General features: G+C 33.6%; 1 protein-coding gene across 2 annotated transcripts in view; it reads right to left on the bottom strand.

The window, feature by feature from the left end:
- TPR (translocated promoter region, nuclear basket protein) overlaps nt 1–24,765 on the bottom strand; it is a 55,218-nt gene that overhangs the window by 1,728 nt on the left and 28,725 nt on the right. Inside the window, exons 29-50 of one of the 2 annotated variants that reach the window (XM_023640718.2) lie at nt 24,278–24,415; nt 24,044–24,175; nt 22,973–23,103; nt 21,561–21,771; nt 20,545–20,688; nt 19,976–20,174; nt 18,788–18,993; nt 18,517–18,578; nt 17,617–17,825; nt 16,264–16,536; nt 15,441–15,589; nt 14,697–14,780; nt 12,011–12,211; nt 11,114–11,245; nt 10,855–10,945; nt 8,758–8,942; nt 7,269–7,337; nt 7,060–7,154; nt 4,994–5,100; nt 3,637–3,732; nt 3,347–3,503; nt 1,510–1,628 (exon numbers count right to left, since the gene is read on the bottom strand). In XM_023640718.2, the coding sequence (XP_023496486.1) occupies nt 1,510–1,628; nt 3,347–3,503; nt 3,637–3,732; nt 4,994–5,100; nt 7,060–7,154; nt 7,269–7,337; nt 8,758–8,942; nt 10,855–10,945; nt 11,114–11,245; nt 12,011–12,211; nt 14,697–14,780; nt 15,441–15,589; nt 16,264–16,536; nt 17,617–17,825; nt 18,517–18,578; nt 18,788–18,993; nt 19,976–20,174; nt 20,545–20,688; nt 21,561–21,771; nt 22,973–23,103; nt 24,044–24,175; nt 24,278–24,415 (3,190 nt within the window). Of the gene's footprint in view, nt 1–1,509; nt 1,629–3,346; nt 3,504–3,636; nt 3,745–4,993; nt 5,101–7,059; nt 7,155–7,268; nt 7,338–8,757; nt 8,943–10,854; nt 10,946–11,113; nt 11,246–12,010; nt 12,212–14,696; nt 14,781–15,440; nt 15,590–16,263; nt 16,537–17,616; nt 17,826–18,516; nt 18,579–18,787; nt 18,994–19,975; nt 20,175–20,544; nt 20,689–21,560; nt 21,772–22,972; nt 23,104–24,043; nt 24,176–24,277; nt 24,416–24,765 lie in introns of both variants that reach the window. The other variant, XM_023640717.2, reaches the window with a different exon arrangement.

Raw genomic sequence — 24,765 nt, forward strand, 5'->3', positions numbered from 1 at the left:
GAACACTCTTCCCCCAGATAACTGCACAGCTTCTCTCCATTAGCTCTTTCAGGTCTTTACTTAAATATCACTTTCTTAGTAATGCATTCTGTGAAACTGCCTGGCACTCAAATTGAATAAGTGCTCAGATGGGAGGTTTAGTATTTTATATTATCAAATAAATTTAAAGACATCTTAATTTCACATTATACTGTACAAGGGAAGAAGAACTATATTCTTTGATGCAAGCCCTGGTAAGATGTAACTAGCATTCATTCTCCTGTTGAGGAAAGACAACTTTCACGGGACATCAGAATATAACTGGGGGTACAGAACTTCAGTAATTGTATTATTAATAATCAGGATAGGCACAATTTTCTTCAGCCTTATTAACGTGTAAACCATTGAGCTATATACTTTACATACATTATTTCTAATCTTGAATGAAAGATGAGTTACGAATGTCTGTATTTCATAATGAAATGTGCAGAGATTTAGTTACCAGCTGTTAAAAGGTGGATATGGGATATAAACCTAGGGATGCTGGCTAACAGGCTGATGTGTCATAGAAAAGCAGCAGAAAGGCAGAAGAAGAAATTCTGAGACAGCAAAGTTCCATGATTGAAAAAGGTAGTAACTAAATAGATAGATCTTCCATAAATCCTGAAGGTTCTATGGCAGAGTTTGAGAATTACTGCTATAAACAATTCAAAAATAAAAATAATCAAGAGTGGATGACTGAGGACTGTATTTCTTCAATAATATGAGTAATTCCCTACCTAAAAATTGTGAGGTAGATAAGTTAGTATAGTGTATTGTTTAAGAGTAGAGTCTCTGGAGTCAAACTTCTTGAGTTTGCATCCTGGCTTGCCCATAATTTACTAGCTATGTGACTTTGGAGAAGTTACTCAATCTTTCTGTGCCCTAGTTTCCATATCTATAAAATGGGGATGAGTGCTTACCACATTGGGTTGGTGTGAGAATTAAATGAATATATAATATGTAAATGGCTTAGAATACTGCCTGATACACAGTAAGTGCTCAATAAATGTTAATTATGTTGTAAAAAGTAATACAGAAATAATTTTTATTGCAGGAAAGATACATTAAACAGCATTTTTCAAAGTCAACTTAAAAAAAGCACTAAACTTTGAAACTGTTTATATCAGTAAGTTCAAACAGTTTTGTGAAGCAACAGACCTCCCACACCTCAACTCTCTATATCAAATCTCATGTAGAAGAAATAAAAATGGAGCAGCTCTGGGTTAAACAGAGGCAGGAGACCTGAAATACTACTCCTTAGCTTCCCTCCCAGTAATCCGTTCCTCAGCCCCTGGAGCACCTCTAATAGAACCAATTCCCCTTAATATAAGCCAAGTTCCCTTTAATAGAATAAAATTTCCCTTTGAGGTAAAGCATCTTAAAATTCAGGGGAAAAAAGGATTATCAAGTTGTTACTAATAAAGCAGTGTCTTTTGCAAATAAGTTTGATGTATCAAAGCTGTATTGCAGTCAAGAGCCAGAACTTACCTACAGAAGAACTAGAAGGAGGATCCTGGCTGGTGGAAGGAAGGTCTGACTCATCAGATGCCTGAACAGGTTCTTCTTCCTGCTGGCTATCAATTTCTAGGCCTGCTTCTGAACTAATACTAAGAAAGGAAAACAAAAATTGATTAGAAAGTATAAAACTGATCCTAGAGTATATTCTAAATTGTTCCCAAACTCTTTGTCACTTCAATAACCCAGAGCTCCCCTCCAACTCAAAATTGCAGCTCGATATTGGTAACCATACATTTTTAAAGGGACAGCGGGAAAGAGAGCTCAAGTTGCTTTTCCTCATTCCTCTTCTCACGAGGATATGTTCCAATTTCAGTTTTTGTTTTCCTTTTTTTTTTGTTATTTTTTTTTCTTTTTGATGAAGGGTATTCATATTCTTGACATTCACAAGAGATACATCATCCAGATTTTGATAAATCTCAAAACAACTTCTCAGAAACAGAGAACTAAAACAATTCACAACTATTAATAATAACTCACCATGTGCTCTAGCCCAGGTGAGATAGGCTGTGGGTATGTGAATTCTTGGTTCAATGGCTAAAACTCTCTCTCTCTCCCCCATTCGAGAAAGCACATCAAAAAGCAAGTGAGGGAGATAAGAGTATGAGAATAACTTGAATCTGCTCCAGTTTTTATCACAGGCAAACTTTAGTACAATTATTAGTAACGATATACCTGAAAGATACCTCTCAAGACTACGTGCTGAGGTTGAGAAGAGCTGGTGAAGTGTAAAGTGCATGAGGCTGAAGTCAGGAGTCAAATCCACTCTGAACCAGTTACCAATGGTATAGTCTAAGCAAGTTATTTAAACATGCTCTGAGTCTGAGCTTTCTCATTTGGAAAATGGAGAGAATACTTTGCAGAGATATTGCGTGGGTCAGAAATGACATATATAAAGTGACCTACATATATGGTATGGAATTTAATGGCAGCTAGTGTTCTCAGCAGGGTCTGTAACCTCTAAAAAATTAAGTAGCCCTGTGTCAGAGCATAATAATAAAACTGCTTTTTTCCTCATATACTAGAGTTGGCTTATAGTTACACTAAGAAAATATTGCTAAATAAAACAAAATCTTTAAGCTCTACCTAGGAAATTTGAGTTCTACTTCAAGCTATGCTTCTGACATGAAGTAGTCCAAGTTTTTTTATTTTATAAAGAATTAGGTTCCACCTTGAAAAATTAACTTCTCCAAGACCACTGTCGAGTGGTTCTTTACACTAAATTACTCTACTTCCTTTGGCTTAAAAAAAACTCCAGATGACTTATCATGAAAAACTTCTTTTGTTAAACTTTGTGTATAACTAATCCGTTAAAAATGTAGTCAGGTCTTGAAAACTGCCAGGATATTTCTAATTTCTAAGAAGTCAGTATCTCAAGCACCAAGTTCTAAATGCACATAAATAAACAATAAGTGAGGTATACTTGAGAGCCCACTACTAAATGGAAAGTGAGCCATTTCCGAATATTTCTAATTTTCACAGAAAGACTTCTTTCTTGGGGAAAAGTTCAGGTAGCTACATTAATGGAAGGGTACCAGTAATTTTAAAGAAATACGTTTTTCTTGAATACAACACGCAAGTTTCAGGGAGATAACCATTTTTAAAAATTGTCTTCTATAATAACAATCTTTAAGTCCTAAGATATATTACTATATGCAAAAATTAGTTTTTTAAAATATATGGCTCGGTTTACTTTTTAATAAGATGCTATTGAAAATACAGCTCAGCAGATTGTTTCCTGGCTAAAGGAAAACAAATCTAAAAGTCTGGTGAGTCCAAAGCAAGCAAAAATTACAAAGTAAACATTTACCCTTCAGATTCTGCCTCCACAAATACTTCATCTCCATCATCACCTGTTGCTGTTTCATTTGTTGTGGATAAAGTGCCAGTGGACGTTGTCACCATTGGAACAGACTGAGAGGCATGCTCTGAAGCATCAGAGGTGGTACTCTCAGTAAATACGGTTACTTCAAAAAGAAAAGACAAAAAAAGCAACGAAAACTTTACTTTTGTGGTTTAGCTAATCTTTAGCTAGATGTCTCACAGGTTTCCATTTTGCCAATAAAACACATCATCTACTAATCTGCCTTTGATACCTACCTGGGGCTGCTACTTGCAGAGGAGTAGTGGGAACACTTCGGCCACCAGACTCTTCTTCATGAGCTAGGAAGAGGGGTGTTTCATACATTCCTAAACCTAAAGACAATTCTAAACATTAATGAATGATTGAAAGGACATAAAATTGTCAATAAGCCAGGTATCTGAAAGAAAAAAACCAATTAGTGGAGACACACAACTTTGTGGAAGCCCACAATTAGCCTATCAAGCAAAAAATCAATCCCCGAACATTGTAAATACAATTTAAACACATCCTTTAAAGCTCCCTAACACTAATTTAAGTATCCTAAAAAAACCCAGCTAAAATGCTGCTCTTACAGTTTCATGTAAGCTAACTTTATCGAGTCCCCGACTATGAACTAGATACCATGTTAGAATCTACTCCTCACCAAAAGTGCAAGGTATTATTGGTCCCCTTTTTGCTAAAGAAACTGAATTTCAAGGAGATTAATTAACTTTCCCCAAGTTACAAAGCTAGTAAGTGGTGGCATTCTAATTGAAGCCTAGATCTAACTTCCAAGTCTAGGAATTGTCCTATAATACAAAGCCATAGTAAAATTTGAATACATATGAAGTCAGCTCACAATTTTATATTGGTAGAGGTATGTAGCATTAGAAGTAACATCCTAAAACAACAGGGACTAAGATATATTCTATAACTTATATGAGGGCTGCAGATTCATCTTTTGTTTTGGGCTTATTATTAAAGTAGTATGCATTCCGTATTCACCTACAAAATGCTGCCACAGCTGCCCAGCAACATAGTGGGTTATATGGATGTCAACTGAGGATTAAAATGTAATTCCAGAATTAGCATAATTCATGTCCAAATAACCAACTACTATTACTTAATTTCGGGGTCATTTTAGTCCACATTATTTTTAACACTTTATTTTTCTTATTTTTAATGTTAATGGAAATATCTAACTGGTTTTATACATTGAACTAAGAATGTTAAATGTCAAACTAAACAGAAAATATGGTGCATTCCTTCCAACAACTTTAAAACAACCGGTAGTACCTATGTATATTTATTGGTTCAAGAAATATTCCTGAATACTTAGATATGTATGATACTATAGTGGGAGTCAGAAGAGATACAAATGTCAAAGCTAGTCCTTATGCTCAAAAACCTCAGAACTTTGTTGGAAAGATTAAGATTTAAATGCAAGGCAATGTTTAATAAGTAGTAAATATACCGTTTTCCATAAATTAGCATAGCATTATTTATATATCAACTTTTTTATATTTGCTCCCTTAAAAAAAAAATCACATCAGAATAGTTTATTACTGAATACATGAAAATCCAGCAGATCTAAGCTTTTATTTAGCTATTTACCTCCTTGAGAAGCAAGCTGGCCAAGATCAGAGTGACTTGAACTTGTTTGTGGCATATCTTCAGGTGGCCCAAACCGGAATCTAGGAACACCAGCAACTTGTGGGGAACTAAACAGAAAAAAATTAATTTAAGAAGAAAATTAAAGTTATCCTATTTAAACTGCAATGATAGAAAAATACAGGAAGAAAGAATGAGTATAAACAAAGTGGGAAGGAAACAGACTGAAACAAAGTTGATAAAGGAACTGTTATAAAAATATTGTGAAAATAGTTGTCATTTTGTAATAATAGAATCACATGATTCACATTATATGTGATTTATATATAAATAACTTTCAGCTCTTTTGACCTATGTCTCACATTTCTTCAATCTGCTAGAAATCTCTATGTAGATATACTGAAAGCAACACAAATGCAACATAAGACGTAACAAAAAAAAGTCAGAATAAAGTCATGAGACAAAGTTTCGTCTCTCTTTTCACTGTTCAGTCCCAGATAAAGCAGGTCACCTCTCTGGCCCATTTCTTATCTGAAAGAGTTCACTAAATGGCTCCCACATTTGAAAAAATCTAGTATTAGATTGCTAGAAACTTGTTTTCCCTGTGTCCTAGTAGCACTATCATCCACCTTGCTGCCCATAATCTGGGGTAGAAAATAGTATTCTCTCATTCTTTTCCCATTTCTTACCCTATCCTTCCTTAGCTAGCCAGCTACTAATGTTTATGGAATATACCTCTGTAATGACTCTGGAATCTACCTTCTTTCCCATTTCAACTCTATTCCTTTAGTTAAGGCCACTCTCTTTCAGGTAGATTTTTAATCTTGTCTCCATGTTATTCTTCTATAGAAGAACCTTGAGTTCTTCTGAGCTATGTGACAATGCTACTGATTGGTTGGCACTAGAAACTGTTTAATTAGAATGAGTCTGTTTCTGACTGGCTGACTTTTGGAAGGGAGGGACTGACACTGATTGGTTGGCTTGTAAAACTGTGTTAGCTGAGGTAAGTTGTGGTTACTTGAGCAAGTTTAAAAATGGTTCTGATAGCCAAGTTACCACATACTATAGAACAATCAATCTTTTCCCAACTTTGTGGAAACTTTTTTACTCTGATCTTCAAGTACATCCTATTATGCAACTAATACTTCAGCCACAATTTAAAATGTATACTTTCATGGAAAGCCTTTTTATCCTTTAAGAGGAGTGGTATAGCACAACAGGTCACACAGGTACTAGTCAGACTGACTGGTTTGAAGCCAAAAACTGCCACTTCCTGGCTGGCTGATCTCTGGCAAATTTGTTAATATCTCTGTGCTTCCTTATTTGTAGAAGGGCAACAAGTGTCTACTCTCATAGTTATGAAGATTAAATAAACTGATTCACGGAAATGCTCAATAAATGGTAGGTATTTTTTTCCAAGACTCAATTCAATGCTGTCCCCATTAAGTCCTCTCAAAGTCTTTTCTTTCAATTGTTGGAATAAATCACTTCCTCATTTGTATTAACAAAGCCTCTTTTCTCCCACATTGCTTACGTTAGTAAGTTTCTCGCATGCTTAGCTTCACAATAATACTATCCATCGTGATCACTGTAATTACCAACACACCTTTACCAACATCTATAAAGCATTTACTATAAGCCACGTAATATTCTAAACAGGTTAACATAAATTAATTCATTTAATTCTCACAACTTATAAGGTAGGAACTACTGTATTATTATTCCCATTAGTAAAAGGAGGATACTCAGGAACAGAGAACCTAAGTAACCTGACACAGCTAGAAAGCAGTACAGCTGGGTTTCAAACCCAGGCATGCTGACTCTAAAGTCCATGTTCTTAACCATTATTATACTGCTTTTAAATTTCAAATTCCTGATGGAAACAACTGTATTTCATTCATCTCTGTATAAATTTTCCCAACACAATTACATCCTCAACCCTCCTTTCCACAAGTGCTTAGTACACAGTAGAGATGGATTCAACAAATAATGAGTTAAATGTAAACAAATTAACAGCAAAACACATTTGATTAGTCAGTCACAAATATGTTTCCCTTTCATTAACTTACTGAATTGCCTCAGCAAATCCATCAGTACGATGTGGCACCACAAGAGTTGGGGTACTTGGAACTGTTCTGTCTTCATCATCAAAAAAATGCTGCTGCTAAAACACAGACAGAAAACAGGAACTAAACAGGCATGACAGGAACATACATATGGAGTACACAAATATTTGATGAACAAATGAATTGCTTTTACATGATGGGCAGGTACTTACCATGCCACCTATTCCTGGAGTCAACTGAAGCCCACGTCCTACAGACTGCCTCCGAGTCATCTGAATTCTCTGTGTCAAGAAAGGAATTACATTTGTTTTAAGGAATTAGACAACGAAACACACACCAAATATCAACAGATATACCTAATTACGCTGGTAATCAGGTAACTGAAATGTTAGCAGATAAAGTAATCATCAGGATACTTTCTCAGGAAAAACTGTTACTAATCCTATACTAAAAAAATCAGTTTTAAACAGTGACAAATTTTTAAATATATAGACTAAAATATTAACCAAGAGACAAATATTTTATTAACCAATAGACAAAATATTAATCAATATTTAAAACCAATTTCGATCTCATCTTATTTATATGTAACTAATTTAGTTCTTACCTCCTTAATTTAAATGTTAGTAGGCATGCCTTTGGATCTTAAGGTTTAATTACCCTTTGGGGTTCAAACAGCAGTACTGACTACACAAAAATTGTTTCCCAATTTAGACAATTTCTAAATTGACAGATGTGGTATATTTTGCAGGATCCATACATAATCCTTTAAGACTGTATTTTAACATAATGAGGCTACCTTCATCAGTGGTATTTTACTAGAATCTACACTTGACAGAGTTCAGTACACTGTAAGGTAAGACTCAAGCTAGACTATTAATAGAGCCTTTGTATTTCTCCTGCTGTTTGTACAAGAGCTTCTGATTAAGAGATGTCCAACCCTACTACAAAGAGCGCTATATATAAAGGGTCATGCACACTTTTAAAAACAGAAATTAACACATGACTGCAAAAAAATGAGAGGAAAAAGTATTAGGCAGAATAGAAATTTCACTTTTTTTTTTTAAAGATTTTATTTTTCCTTTTTCTTCCAAAGCCCCCCAGTACACACTTACATATTTTCAGTTGTGGGTCCTTCTAGTTGTGGCACGTGGGATGCCACCTCAGCATGGCTTGATAAGCGGTGCCATGTCTGTGCCCACGATTTGAACTGGCGAAACCCCGGGCCGCTGAAGCAGTTCACGCGAACTTAACCACTTGGCCACGGGGCCGGCCCCCAAAATTTCACTTTTTTAAACAATGTGCATCTTAGAGAAAAAAATCTTCAAAAGAGATTGTGGTCAGCTGCTAAAATATGTTTTACTTTAATGAAAACTAAAGAAAATCTTTCTTTTTTAACCTGTAGAAACAGTGACCAGACTTTTATTTGCTATGACTATAATCATTTCCAGTTATACACAGCTTTTACTAAGACTTGCCTTTCCAAAGTTCACTCCATTTATGAAGCAAATTACTGCCACATTCAAGGAAAAGAAATCAGATTAGTTTCAGTTCAAAATATTTTATAAAAATATGCCAAAACATTAAAATAAAGTTGATTTAATTTCTGGAAAAAAAAGGTAACATCTAACGGAAAGAAAGGAAGAAAAAAGCCAAGATTCTTTAACGTTCATTTTTCAGAATGACCAGTACTTTTCATACCTGAACTGGTGGTCCCAACTCTTGAGGTGGAGCATGAATGGTCAGTCTTGGGGGAAGTGGGTGTGGTGGGCGTCTCGGTGACTGAGGTGCTCGAGGGGTCTGTCTTTCAGATGCTGATGATGGCTGTTGTTCTCTAGCAATCTCCTGGGAAAAAGATGACTCTGCAGTACCTGTATTTCCTTCACCTATAGGAAAAGAGAAGCTTATTTGGAACTATTAAATTTACTACAAAATAACCTGGACAATCCTTGGAAGTATAAATCTTGCCACCAAGAATGTTCACCTCTAATATTTTCAGAAGGAAAGTAGTGAGGTGTGGTGGACCCAGAGATAATCAATGTGCAATTACCAATTGTATGACCTTAGGCAAGTCCTTTAACCTCCCTGAGTCTATTTCCTTGGTTGGTTAATGGAACAATGGCAACCTAGAAGAAAGGTTTTTCTCAAGGTTTCAAATAACGGATATAAAGCACTTAGCCCAACACATGATAAAATAAACATTTAATAAATTTTGGTTCATATTATTAAAATGAGCAAATTACCTAAAGATCAGACCACTAGAGTATCAGTATTATATTCGAATAGGTTGAAGGAGATTGGGAAAAAGCTTTATGATGACACTTTACTACTCTGGTTTTCCCAAATTTTGAATTTCAGTGTCTGGGTCTTCTACATACATGGTAAAAGCAAGAGAAGTTGTCCCCCACTGTGAAAAGTTGAATAGGATATCACAGAATTTAGTGGTTTAAAAGTCTGAGGTCTAGAATCAGATCTAGCTCTAACCCTAACACTATAAAACCTTGGTTAAGTCACTTTGCTTTTGTTTCTCAGAGGCTTCACTGATACCCAAATCTGATTAGCCTATAGTAAGAATTAAATAATTATACATAAGTATAGTTTCTCAGAAAAAGCATTTTTTGTAACAATTAGCAATGTACCAAACCAATCCACTAACTTAATTTTATTCAGATTACTAGGCCTATTTTTTGCTTGATTGTAAAAAAAGAAAAGAAAGTCTCCAACAAGTATCCAACGAGCATCTGTTACACGCTTCGTATCTGGGAAAAATGGCTATGAACACTTGCCCTCATAAGATTTAACTTTTAGTGATAATATCTAAAGAGGCAAAAAATTTTCCTCTGCATCCCTATTATGTGACACACAAAAGATGCTTCTTAAATCTACACATTTTATAAACTGTAAATTATTACCCAAAGTATCACTAACCTCTCCCCTTACCTCATCATCTCTAAAAAGTAATACTATTCTTCATTACATGGTTTAATATTTATTAGTTTATTTTTCTCTTAAAAAACTTAAAAGTTGAAAAGGCTGCCTGCCCTTGCTTTCCTTAATTCAAAGGAGCATATACCTTGCACTTTTAAATACACAGGCCTATATGGAAATTCAGATATACTGTTTTTCCATTACTCTAAATACATAAGGTTTTACTACATTATTATTAATGATTTTGCCTCAGTATCATCTATAAAACCAGGAGAGTATGCCAGATGACCACCAGTTGTTTAAAACATAATTTAAAATGATTCTATAATAAAACTATTTTCTAGAAATACCATAATCCTTTACTGGCTACAACATTTCAGTTGACTTCCAGAACTCATCCTTTCAAGACCTAACAAAAGGCATACTATACCAATCAAAAAATCTTTTATTCACTGCAAAACCAGACAACGTTGCAAACCTTCAATACCCAAAAATCTTGAAACGTAGCTTGAACAGACTGACCTCTTCTGGTTGTGAACTGCTGTTACTGCTGTTAGAAGTCTGATTTAATTTTTCCACTTAATAAGAACAGCAGCAACACATGGCATTTATAATACTTTACAGATTTCAAAATGCTTGAATCTTATAGCAGTCTGATGAGGTAGAAGACAGTATAATGACTGCACTTTACAGATATAAATGTAGTAGTCTTCAGAGAGAATAATAGCGATAAAGCTAGAACAAGAGCCAAATTCCTGCTTGCCAATTTACTAAGTTTTTTTTACCTATCTGATAATTAAATGAAATCCTAGTTCGGAAAATATTATCAGAAATATTCAATTAGAAAGAGAACAAAAAAAAAAATCTCACCACTGTTTTGGGAATCAGCAGCTCTCTGATTACTTTCACCTCCACCCATACTTTCTTCTGTCTCTGTACCTGGATCAGTCCCATCACCGCCCTAAAAACAAAATATCAGTACTAACTGCAAATAAACCAAACAATTATCTTAAAAAGTAATTAACCAAACTAAACTATAATAAAAACAAACCCAAAGGTATACCCTTGGAAAACAGTATGTTTTTTAAGCAAGTTCTTCAAATAGATGGTGAAAATTGTAGCCAGTTACCTCAGCATCATCAGCTTCATATCCATCATTGCCATCTGCACTACCAGTGCCTTCATTACTATCTTCACCCTCATCTCCCATCCCTGTGTCATCTTCATCATCATCATCTTCTTCTTCATCTTCTTCATAATCCTAGTAAAAAATCCCCAAGTATAAATAAAAATCAAGGATATAGGCGTTGTCCTGAGAGTTGTATGAGATTAGTTCAGTGGCAGCAAATATCAAAACCGTAAGGCTTACTGGAATTAGCACAGTAACGATTGACTGAATTCTAACTGTTCACATGAGATTGGTTCAAACATTAAAGCTCCTAGATGTCCACAAAGTGTCAAGTGATCCACTTTAATTCTAAACTTAAAATGTGGTGTTAAGAAAATGATGAAATTATATTATATTATGACCTTAAAAAAATTTTGATTAATAAAAAGAACCTAAAATGAGAAGCTGTCAACACAGGATTAACTCTCAAAACAAAATACAAAGTTTCACTTAAAACATGCTTCAAGTTACCAAGACACCTCAATTTCTTTTGAAAAGAATTAGGGGACTCTATAAGAAAAAAACTCCTAATTTCCTTTTTTCTCCAGAAATCATACAGCTTATAATTAAACTCACCATCACTAATCAATAAGATTTAAGACTAAGTTTAATCTAACAAATTTAACAAATCCTCAAGGGCTTAGCAATCATTAAAAAAACCAAACTGGGATGATTTCTATCACTTGTTTTACTCTTATAAAACATTAATTTCAGAAGTAATCACAATAAGGAAGCACAAAATAGTCTATTTAAAATGACAGAGAATCAGAATTTACTGGTTGATGCATTAGTAGTCCCAAGGATTTCAGCATTTCACCCAGCAGCTTAAAAATACTGAATGATTTCAGACAAAATTACCTCATGCTCTCCATCATTGTCATCATCATCATCTTCTTCATCATCACTGTCGATTACAATGACATCATCTCCTTTGCCTTGACCATCTTGGGATGAAGTTGTGGTTTGCTGATCTGATTGAAGGGGTCCAAGGTCTATTTGTAGAGATTGGGAGGTTTCTTCACTGTCTTCCATTGGAGTATAATCTCCCTGGGTGACTCCCTTTAAAAATAAAAAAATCAAAAATTAAAAAAAGTCAATTATATCTGACACTATTAGTGACATACTGTAGATTTAAGTAAAGACTAAAAAGTACTTACAGATTACTAGCATTTTATTTTTAAAAAAATGGCTTTTAAAGCAGGATTAATATGAAATATATGCTAAAGAAAATAAACCTTTGAGTTTCTTTATCGTCTTCCTATAAAAGAATTATTATAAATCTCATTGGGTAATACTCCAATAAAAGAGAAAAAAATATATACAAATATATGTGTGTTAAAACTACCAGAATGATATCGTATATCAGTGCTGTCCAACAGAAACATAATGTGAGCCACAATGTGATTCACATAAGTAATTTAAATTTTCTAGTAGTCACTTAAAAAAGAAAAAGATACAGGTGAAATCAATTTTAACAATATACCAAATATACGCAAGATATTATTTAAATATGTAATAAATGCAAAAATTATTAATGAGATATTCTACATTTTAAAATTTGTAATAAGTCTTCAAAATCTCACATATTTTACACTTATAGCATATCTCAATTTGGACTAGCCATATTTCAAGTGCTTAACAGTCACTGCGGTTAGCTGACAGTGCAGCTGCAGACCAAAATCAGAAAAAAGAACATCCATGAGTCTGCATCATATAATTTAATTAAAAAAATTTACCCCAAACCAGAAGTAGTCTGAAAAACATAGTAAACAAGCATTACTGTCTTTTTACAAACACACTTGCCCCCTGAAAAGACTGTGACTATCCTATCAAACTACATTAAAGATACCAGATATAAAAATAATTCTTTGCTGATTCTGTTTCCTCACAATTCCATTTTGTTAGCTACTGAAATAAACTGTAATTTTAACTATATTTTTGATATATCTCAAAAAAGAAAATGTCTACTTTCTAGTTAAGCACTCAGAAAAATCTGGTTATTTTTAATACAAGCCAGAAACAATGCCTTGTGAATTAAATCATTCACAAAGATTATGTTCAGTGTAATGGAAAAAATGAGTAAGTCATGGTATAATGAAAAATGTGCCTTAAAATAACAGGCTTATTTCAAAAAAGCAATACTTATTTATAAAGAACATCTGCTTCATTGTCAGAAAATTAGCAAAGTAAACTGTCACACATTCAGTAGACAGTGCTAGAAGGCAGTATGGAAAGCCAAATGGCGCTTCTGAGTTATAGACAATTTTGCCAACCTCAAAAAAAAACTTTGCACAAAAGATTTTAGTATAATTTAACCAAGTCTGGCAATAAAATAGAAATTCTTATTCTTATTATTTCAACATTATTATGATGCTCTTCAGGTAAGACACTCTCTGAAAGATAAATGAAATAGATGTCACTTAGAATACTATGTATTCATTTTGAATGTTAAGTTTTCTGTTTTTAGCCAAGGAAAACTGGAAAAATTAATTTACAAAATTAATGCATCTAAGAAACTAAAATTTACTTGCAATCTGTAGTTACTTATGATTAGCTTAAAACAATTCCTTAATTTTAAACAGATAATTTTAGAATAAAATGATCTGAAAATTTATCCATACAGAAAGTATTGCTTCAGGCTTAAGAACAACTGGAAACCAGACAGCCTGAGTTCAAATCCCAGCTGCAGTGCTATCAGAACTTAGCTGAGTGACTTACCTGGACATTGGTTTCTTCACCTAGAAAACAGGGTTATTATGGGGATTAAATTAGTTAATAAATGCAAATTTCTTAGACCACCACTCGGCATATAGTAAGGAGTTCTGTGTTAACTATTAATAGTTAAACTACTAAGATTAGTATATTATGAATTCTCAATATGCAGGACAGAGGACTAGAAGAAAAGTAAGTAATATTTTGAGTGTCTAATATGTGACAGGTACTATTTTAGATACCTTGAAAGCACTAAAAATTATGTTATATCATTCCAACAGATGAGAAAACTGAGGCTGAGAGAGAATGACTTGCTTATAGTCATACAGCTTCTAAGTGGTGGAATTAGGAAGGGAACCTGGTGCTTTCTAACTTCAATCTATGCATTTCCACTAGTGAGGTCGCCTCTAGAGAGGCCTCAATGACAATTCAAAAAATGAAGAAGTGTACAAATGCATTTCCTTTCATAAATTATTTTAATTCAGTAAGGGAACTGATAGAGGGGAGCAACAGAGGACCATCAAATGGGGCACTATGGATGAATCCAAGACTCAAGCAGCACTCATCCTTCCAAATAATTAAGAGCGGATAATCTTTACTCATGACAACTCCTAGCTTAGAAAATCTGTGCTAAGTACAAACAAAAACATTTCTTTAATAAGGTTTAGAAGGCAGTATACTAATGAGGGGTAAAACAAAGCAGAAATTGCATTGGTAATTCTAATAATATTTTATTAAATATAAAAGCAGCAAGTTAAAAAAGTCCAAATGTTTCAGTTTGTCAAAGCTTTCTTCATTCATTAAAAGCAACAATTTGCTACGTCTTACTTACTTCTCCAATGGAATCCTGAGAATCTTGGTTGTATACTTGAGTCTCTACCTCTCCATCAGTACTTTCTTCTGCCATAACTTCTTCCTGATTCATGATACACAAGTGTGTTAACCCTGAGTTTACTAGATTAAGAATCATATGTTCAGCTAGTTCTCAATAAAACAATGCTCAGATCTATAATTTTATAAAGCTGTACATCAGAAATGTTTATTTACATTTATATATAAAATATAACCAATCCAGTTCCTCTTTAGTACATACAAAATAAGGTTTATGAACATTAATTACGTGCTAATGAAATTAATTTAGTAGTCTCAATGTTTGCTAGTAAAACAATTCATTACCGTTCATCCTCCACAAAAGAAAATAAAGGAATACATTTTAGTTAATCTGAGAAAAAGATGGCAGGTGACAGTTTAAAATGGCCACAAGACTGTAAACTTCCTTCTTCTCTGAATTAAAAAAAAAACCTAACTAAAATGGAATTCAATTTATGTTTTATAACTGTGTTTTTTTTTTAACTGAAATGGGAACTAACTCAATTAAAGATATACAAAGGACATAAAACATTGTTGGCAACAGCAACAATACCTGGGCTGTCAGTGGAAACTCTGTAGTAAGTTCAACAAGATAGTTTTCTGGATTTTGGCCTCCATAGATCCATTTGCCTAACAACGTTTTAACTAAAAGATTATCTTAGCTCTACGGGTACAAGTAAAAATAAACAGAAAGACTTTTAGACACCTCAGTTCCAACAGGCGTAACACTTTTCAATTTCTTTGGAAGAGGCATTTCCACTGTATCATCAGAGACCTGGTCCGACGCTTCTATAGTGCTATCCTCTTCCTCTTCACGCGTACGTTTTGGCAGAGAAGAACTTGGGGTAGCTGAAACTTGGAAATTACAGAATTTAAATTCTGAATTAGAGCATGATGATAAACTCAATTTAGACAAAGTTAATGTTTAAAACATTTCAGTCATTTAACTAAAGAAAGATATAGTAAACATCTATTTAGATAAATCAACATAATTTGTTTCTGCTAATCTATGTGTAAACAAAAAGCAACCTATGCTCTGAATCAATGGGCTTATACTATCAGCCTAATCTTTGGTTAATAAAGCCAATCAACTTTTACAGTAATACATCGGATTCACTGTGACTATACTGATATATAATTGCCATTCACAAAGGTTACACAGGGCCTTCTAGAGTTTATAAAACCCAGGACTTCTTGAATAAAAGAATTTACTTGTATGTTTAGATTTGAAAATTCTTGTATGGTCTTCTCTTAGATGTCTTTTAGTTCTTAGGACCTGTGTTAAGTTATATATAATATGTTAAGGGTTTTACTACCTTTAAAATCAGTCAAAAAATAACTGGAGGGGAAGAAAGATCTTAATGACAAAAAAGAGTGACCCAAAACAGAAGTCAGTAGCAAACATGAAATAAAATGTTAGGAATATATTAATCCATTCTAATATTTCGTAAAAAACAAGTATGGACAAAGAATACTTGAAACTACAAATGCACAGGTCTACTCTAACTTCATTTCAAAGTTAATCTTACCAGTGCCAAATACTGCTGTGGAAGTGGAAGGCCGCTCAACTGGCGAACTCTGAACCACTTCTACTATGTTTGGGGATAGCTCTTGATTTGCAGGCTCAATCTGAGGATGACTCTGTTGAGTGGGTTGCACAAAAGCCGTAGCCTGTGTTTGTTGCTGAACAGTTAAAATGGGTTGAGGGATAGAAGGTTGGACGTTAGGACTGGTAGAACGAACAGATCCACTTGTGCTTCCAAACACTGGAACATGTTCCACAGGCCCTTCTGATTGCATAGCTGAAAAATAATTATAATATTTAATATATTAAGTCTTCAGTTCTTAGCAAAGCTGGAATTATCCTTCCCTATTCTTTGTTATAGGTGACATTCTGCAGTTATTTGTGTACATATCTCTTGCCACTCACTAGACAAAAACACTGAGGGTAAAGGTAATATATTATGCATTTTTGTATCACCTATGTGTTATGATAGCATGCAGTAAACTGTTGGCTGAATTAAATAAATATCTGAAACTACTTGTGCATATATTATTCTATTTAAATTATGACCAAATAAAATAAGTGAATTAAGAAACTCAAAGTCAAATTATAAGTTTTTATTAAGCATCACTTTGTTTTTAATTGATATAAAGTGACCATTAAGTTTAATTGGTAATGTATCTGATAATCATTTTATTGAATATAGCTGAAATAAAACATTCCGTACTTTCAGAGCATATACACATATTATATACTTCGAAACACGAATAATTTACTGAATTCTAACATTTGTTAAGAGAAGAATCTAAGGAAATTGCATTTAGTAAAGTTCTACTGAACATCTGTCTTGGGGTTGGGTAAAGAGATTAAACAATGAAAAATAAGATACTTGCTCTCAAGGAACTCAATCTAGTGAAATAAAAAGGCATGTATTTAGCTGAATAAAATGCATTTGTAATTGTTACAATGAGTAAGAAAGTGCCATGGGAACAAAGTGGAGAAAGCAATGAAAAGGTCAGTTTCATTGCAAAAGTGATGCTCGGGTTGAACCAGTTATTTAGTATGTTTTTCCAAAATGGATGCCATATCATCTTTCTCAGTCATTAGAAGTGAAAATTTTGGTCCTGAAAATACAAGTCATATACTTATTGGGGTGTATCTCCCCCTTCTTTAGCTTGAAAACAAAGGAGAAACGGAGGAAATTTGCTGCATTAACAAGTATCTTGCATTAACTTGAAAATATTAACTGCTCACTTTTACTATGATGTCTGATTTTAGCTTTGATGGAAGCTTCATTTATTCTTAAAGTTACTGTCATCTTCTCATAATAAATCTAAATAAGCAGCCAGTTCAATCAGATGTGTATTGTTTGACTTACCTTCTTGTGATTCCACTTGTGTAGTGGGCATCACCGTAGCTGTTGGGGTAGTAGTAGGATTTGTAACTGTTGCAGGTGTAACCATTGGGCGGATACTAGCCCTGGGTGTTGACTTATTCCCAGCCATAGCTGCAGCGGTCACTTTACTTGGAGTAGACACAACAGGAGTTGGCTTGATATTGGCTGTTGGTGGGTCTGATGTGCTGGCACTTATAGAAGGGAAGATGCGAGAATAACGATTAACAAAAAACTACTACAAATATTCCTTATAAAGTATATACTCTCTATCAAAAGCAAAGCACCTATGTTTCTGAAGTGAGTGTTCAGCAAGTAAGACTTTAATATGCACTTTGACCTTATTAATTCTGTTTTTCCAAACACTGCTTTGGGTAGACTTTTGGCAGATAAAAAATAAAGACAGTGAGTACAGTTTTATATTTTTTGCTAATTATTTCAAAACTCTCAGTGAAGAAGTTTTGAATTTAAGCATTAAAAACTATGCAGGAAATGCTCTGAAGTGTTGTATTCTGACAATGTAGAATATATTCAACTGTTGATCATTAAACCTAAGCAAGCCTCAACTCAGCCTCTTATATTTGTATCATATACCACCCAAGGAAAATCAGTAGCCTATCTCAGAAGTCAATCACAAACTAAAAGATGAAAGACATTTTCTTTGTCACAAAGCTCTACCTGATAGGACTGAAAGTATGCTGAAAACAAGAGTTCTAGAAAAAAATCTTGGCAACTACACGATGCAGTTTTGCACAAATAAATAGCTCTTTAGTACATATTTTTTTATAATCAAATATAGATTTGTTTTCTCCCCAAAGATTACTAGATCTTTCCTGAACTTTAAATGAAAAAGAGATGGTAGACTGTAAAGGAACAAAAACTCACATTCCTCTTTCACCAGAAGCTGGAGTTGTTTTCAATGTGATCTGTCTCTGCTGTTCTGGGACCTACAAAAAGAAAACTATGGATTATTGTGCCAACCCCGGAAGAGTCCAATAAACAATGTCATCAAAATATTTTACTTTTGTTACTTCTCTCTGTATACATCGTTTAGCCAAAATTCACTCTGACAAAAGCGCCTAAATCATCAGACACCTTTCAAGTAAAATGTACAAAGAAAAAATGATTTATCACTTAAACAGAATTAACTAATCACCTTGTTAGTAGGTTCTTGAGGCTCATCTCTCTGCTCAAGGTGTCTCTCTTGATGCTCCCTTAGTTCTCTTTCCAAGCGACTAATTCGACCTTCATATTGGGACTTAAGAGCAGTCATACGAACATCTAATTCATCTTTCTGTTGATCTAAGGCTCCATTCCTTTGTTTAAGCTCCTCATTTTCTTTAGTTAGCTGATCTTTTACACCTAAAGAAGTAACCATGTGATTCTATTAATATTATAAACAAACATTGGAACTAAAAAACATTTACGTACTTCATAGGTACTGAAAGGTCACTATCAGATTCTACTCCTGAACTGTAACATCTACAGTAATTGACACGCGATACATCTCAATAAGTAAAGTTCTAAATATGTCCATATTTAATTTACTACTCCAATATAAAACACACTTACTCAACATAAAAATATGTAACATTAAGATCTCAAAAAGATAAAGAATCCACCATAAACCGTAGTCAACAGCTCTTCTATATTAACTTAAACATTTGCATACACTGCTAAATATAAGGATATATTATGAATTGCCAAATTTTCATTTCACATAATCTATAGCATATATTCAAAAATAATCAAGTAACTTTTTTTTATGAAATAAGTTGCTGGGACACTATCTTAAGATCATTAAAAATATTGTTCCTAACAAAACCCAACTAATTTGGCATTTTATTTACCTACTAAGCAGACTGGCAAGCAAGAAGTAAGGCCCTGAGCATTGCAGCACTGGGCTTCTCATAAATCTGACATGATATTCTCCCTGAAGTGCTAGAGGGGCCCTCAGTGAAGCAAGGCACAGAAAAATCACTGAGCAGGTAAGATCCAATGCCATCTAAGTTTATAGACGGCCTCTAGACCGAACACTGTGGACCCAAAGGATCTCCATCAGAAGGTAATAACAGTCACACACTAAAGCAGAAGGATAGCAGTATTCCCTATCCAGTTAACAATTAAGAAAGACTTCTTAAATAAATCAAGGACACACTCACCACTTGAAAATTCAGATTGCTCTCATTTTGTGTTAGACACAAATAAACCTACTATTTAAACCACACACACACAGAATCACTTTATAGTATTTACTTTCTTTCTTTCCCACTTAATTTTAAGCCTCCATCAAATAAACAACTTTCACCACCAAGTTCAAACCTTAAAGTATACAGAAAGTTACCAGCTAAATGTGCAATTTTTGATTTTGCTGCTACAATAGCCTTTCTTGTTTTTTCTTCCTTTTCAGTTATCTGCTGTCGGAGCTGCTCCTCCTGCGTGGTTCTATCTTGAAGATCCTGACGAAGTCGTGAAAGTTCGGATTGAAGCTGCACAGTCTGTTCCTGGAGATTTCTTGCTTCCGTCTCTTTCTCAGATAACGTCTTTTAAAGGAAAACAAAGTATTCCCCATGTAATTCAATCAAATCAATAAAAACCGTATGCCCTACAGATTTAAAAGGTAAAATATTAACTTGCTTATTTACATGAAATGGAAATATAAACATAAAATGGTGGTCAAACCAAGTAAGTGGACACTTGAAGATGGTTAGATACTATTTACATACGTCAGTCATTCAAAGTAAAAAGGATATAAAATATACACATTTCCATATAAGAGAAAATGTCAGTGTTTAACACACATATTTTTTTAAATTCTTTTTTATGACTGAATAATATTCCACTATATTTCTTTAGGTATTCAACAAGGAAAGAATTAGGGACATACACCTTTCCCTCTTCTCACACCCATACCTTTTGTAAATTCTCTACTTGATTCTCGAGTGATTTTGACTTTGTTTCAGCTTGGTTAAGGGTTTCTTTGAGCTCCTGCATTTCTTGGACTGAGACATGCTGTTCCTGATGGTCGCCAGAAGACTGAGCTGAGGTCTCCATTGCCTAAGATGACAAATAGGAATAATATACTTCCATATGTATATTCACTAATTCCACTTCTGCAAGTTTATCTGAGGAAACAATCACAACTACGCAAAGAAATTTGTCTTTAAGAGTATTCATAAATGAATTTTCCATGGAACAACTTTAATGTCCAAAAGCAAGTTATTAAATAGGTTAGGGTTTTCCATAGAACTGGATATTAACCAGCTAATTGAAATGACGATGTGTTGTTTGACACAGAATTGTTTAGAAAAACAAATTACTCATAAGTAAAGAAGAGCATACTAGAGTGGTTAACACTGAGAAGAATTTCGGATTTTTTTCTTTACATATTTTCTAATCTAATGTGCTAAATAGGTTAAGTCAGTCAATATTCAAGTTCTTTACCTTTGGGAATCAAAAACAAAATTCAGATTCAAAATATAACAAGGATTTTAAAATTCTTTTTGATAAGTGGTTAACATAGACTACTTATTTAAAACTATAACACAACCTGATTGATTATAAAGAACTATCATTTTTTTGATATACACTTTAATCAGCAGTGAGTTACAGGACCACAGTTTTGAAAAGGGACAATATTCAAAACTGAAAAACTGAACTAAAATATCTATGATTTACCAAAATTTCTTTATGAATTCACAGTACATTTTGGGACACATTAAAAAGCTAATCTTAAACCAAACAAAGATATCATATATAAGCTGAGACTCAAGTTTAGAATCTAAAAACCAAGAATCAAAATTATACAGAAATAAGATGTTTATAAGTCATCCTAATGTATATACACAAAACTGTGTGTAAATGTGTAGACCAAAATTGCGTAGTTCAAAAAGTTACATACACGTGAAAAGAAAATGGCTTCAAAATACCTTATCCTGCTGTGCTTTAAGTTCTTCATATTGAGTCTTGTACCTACGTCCAATTTTCTTGACTTGAGTAATAGTTTTGACTTTTTCTTGGATGTCAATTATTTTGGCATCTAAGTCCTTCTGGATGCTTTCTTTTTCAGTTCTTACTTTATTTAAATCTTCCTTTAGACTCTGGATTAAGTTCTGGTTGTTAGTCAAAGATGCATTTGATCTAAACAAAAATAATGGGGCAAAGGAGAAAAACAATATATGAGACTTTTTTTGAATTTTAAAATCCTTTAATTTACATTTTTATTGTGTTGCTTCAGTACATTTAAAAATCCTACAAAAACCACACACACTCTTCAAAAGATAATTCCTTAAGAATCTGTGATCCTTTAGAAAGATCTTATTTGATTATCACAGAGGCATACATGCCCATTTTAGAGATGAGAAAAATTGAACTACAAGTGGTCAAGTATCATGACCAATTTCACTAATTGAGTCTTGAGGCACAGATTTTAATCCACACCTGCCTGACAGCAAACTCTAGACTCTTCCCACTCTATTGGGTGTTGAGTGAAAATGTTAGGCTTTGTAGGCCACATACAGTCTTTCACATGTTCTTCTTCCTTTTTATAATGCTTTACAAATGTAACAATCATTCTTAGTTTACAGGCTGTACAAAAACAGGCCTGTGGGTTACAGTTTGCCAATCTCTGTACTTTACCACGTCCTGAACCTGAAATAGGGGGACCTGAATTAAGAGTATGGGTTTGACAACTACTAACTTTGTAACTCTAGGTATTTTTCTGAATCTTACCTTCCCTATCTTTAAAATTAAGTAATGTTACCTCTCCTACTTAAATGCCAGAACACCGTTACGAAAAAGTAAGAGAATATAACTGACAAAAATTTGTAAGCTGTCAAACCTTACATAAATAGGGGCTGTGACATGGACAAATGACACTAAAGCTCAAAAAAGGTAAACCAGAAACATTAATTTTAATACTAAATTTATCTTTAAAAGTGCAACACTTCACTATAAGCTCATTTAAAAAAAATTTTAACTTCAAACTTCCAAAATAGATTCATGATTATATGCTAACCAAAAGAAAAATAACGGAAAAACCTACCTGCAAAAGTTATTTTGATTGCTTAGAAAATAAATATATTGACCTTTAGACTCATACCAACTATGTAGTTTTTAAAAAAGTACTAAAATATAGAGAAATAATTCATATTTAAGGTGTAAAACTAAATTACTGCTTGCTTGGCTCCATAAAGTAATAAAGGGAAAGCCACATGTATGGGCTCCAGGATTTTCCATTCTTTCTAAAATCAGGAAGCACTTAGTGAGTTATAAAAGGAGCGGAAATAAACTTCTTTAAGATTTCATGTATTGTATACAATTTAAGGCTTCTTCCATATACCTTGCAATTTCAGCTTTAAGTCTCCCAATTTCTTCAGTCAACTGTTGAATACGTTTAGTATGAACTTCCTTTTCAGAAAGGAGCTTCCGATATTCTTCTGTATCTGGATCTTTCTGTTGACTTACTAGATGCTAGAAAAGCAAAAACATATAATATGGTTTTATGAAACTTAATATGCTATAATAAAATAGCAAAATATCTAATTATGTTTACATGAGGTGTCTTGATAATTATCAAGCATCAAACTACATGATAAGATCAAATCTTTTATTTCTTTGTTTAGCTAAAAAGTCTAGCCAAAATGGAAGTAGTAAATAAAGTAAAAGTCATTAACTATTCATTATATTTTTATAGTTGCAAACAAACAATTCAGAACAGTTACAATGAAGCCAAATAAAGGGATCCAAAGAATATAGAAGCTTTTAATAATTAAATACCTAATTTCATTGAAGTGACATTTACAAGGAAAAGAATGTTCAGATAATAATGGTTACCGTACTAGAGCATTTTCTAGGTGCCAGGTGCTGGGTGAACTGTTTTACATTTATTATTTAATTTTTCTAACATAAAGAGCAGTATTATGTCTTCATTTTACAAATGAGGAAAACTGGCTCAGAAAGATTAAGAAACTCACAAATCAACTAGTTCATGGCAAGGCAGATTTCCAACCTTTTGTGTGAATACAGAGCTGGAATTTCTAACCATAGTACGCTATATTGTTTTGTCCCACCAAAAAGGTTAGAGTGAACAAGTTGTCTTAAAGCGATTCAATAAAGTATATAAATCCATTTTTTTATGTACAAAAGTATTTTAAAGATAAAGTGAAAGACTAAATTTGGATTTAAAGGAAATAAATTAGCTGTTGTTAAAAAATACTAAAAATGTAACCAAAATTTCAAAAATTGAGCTGTAAGTTTAATGTCTGTTACATATGTACATGTAACATATCAGACTTTCACTGATAAACACAATAATTTTCGCTAGTTCTTCAAATATTTTTATCCCTTTAAATTTTATTCTACTTAAAATCAACATGTTTCTCTGTTTTGGAATGGGTTTAATTGCACTTACCTGGTTACGTGCTTTCCAGCGTTTGACATCTTCTTCTAGTAACTTCTTCTCTGCTTGTAACATACCGCTTTTTTCACTCAGCTCAGCATTGGCTTCTTGTAAGGGTAAAATATCTAACTCCAGTTTCCTCACCTAAAAATAGTGCCAGTATTTTTTTTAACACCTGATGTAAAAATTCATTTATAATATTATTAAAAATAACATGCCTCTACTCTTGATGACTAAGTTACAAACCTTTGCTTGCATCTGCTGTAGATCCTGTTCTAGCCTCTCCTTTTCTTCTCTTAGCATCTTATTGGTCTCCATAACTACGTTCATTGTTTCAGTTTTCTTCATCAGTTCTTCATGCTGGGCCATTGTTTTTGCAGTTACCTAAAGATTTTAAAGACGTGTATACACAAGCATCTAACAATAGGTGAAGACTTATTTTTTCCTACCAGTCCTAATCTTCCCTATAAAAAGTCAAAGGATTTAAATGTCAGCTTTTTTTAGGGGGTGTGGGGGTGGTAATGAGGAAGATTGGCCCTGAGCCAACATCTGTGCCAATCTTTCTCTATTTTGCATGTGGGACACCGCCACAGCATGGCTTGATGAGTGGTATGTACATTCATGCCAGGGATCCAAACTGGTGAACCACGGGGCTGCCTAGGCAGAGCACACAAACTTAACCACTATACCACCAGGCTGGCCCCTAAATGTCAACTTTTAAAACTGAAATTTTT

Source organism: Equus caballus, chromosome 5 (assembly GCF_041296265.1).
Source record: "Equus caballus isolate H_3958 breed thoroughbred chromosome 5, TB-T2T, whole genome shotgun sequence".
NCBI classification, from domain to species: domain Eukaryota; kingdom Metazoa; phylum Chordata; class Mammalia; order Perissodactyla; family Equidae; genus Equus; species Equus caballus.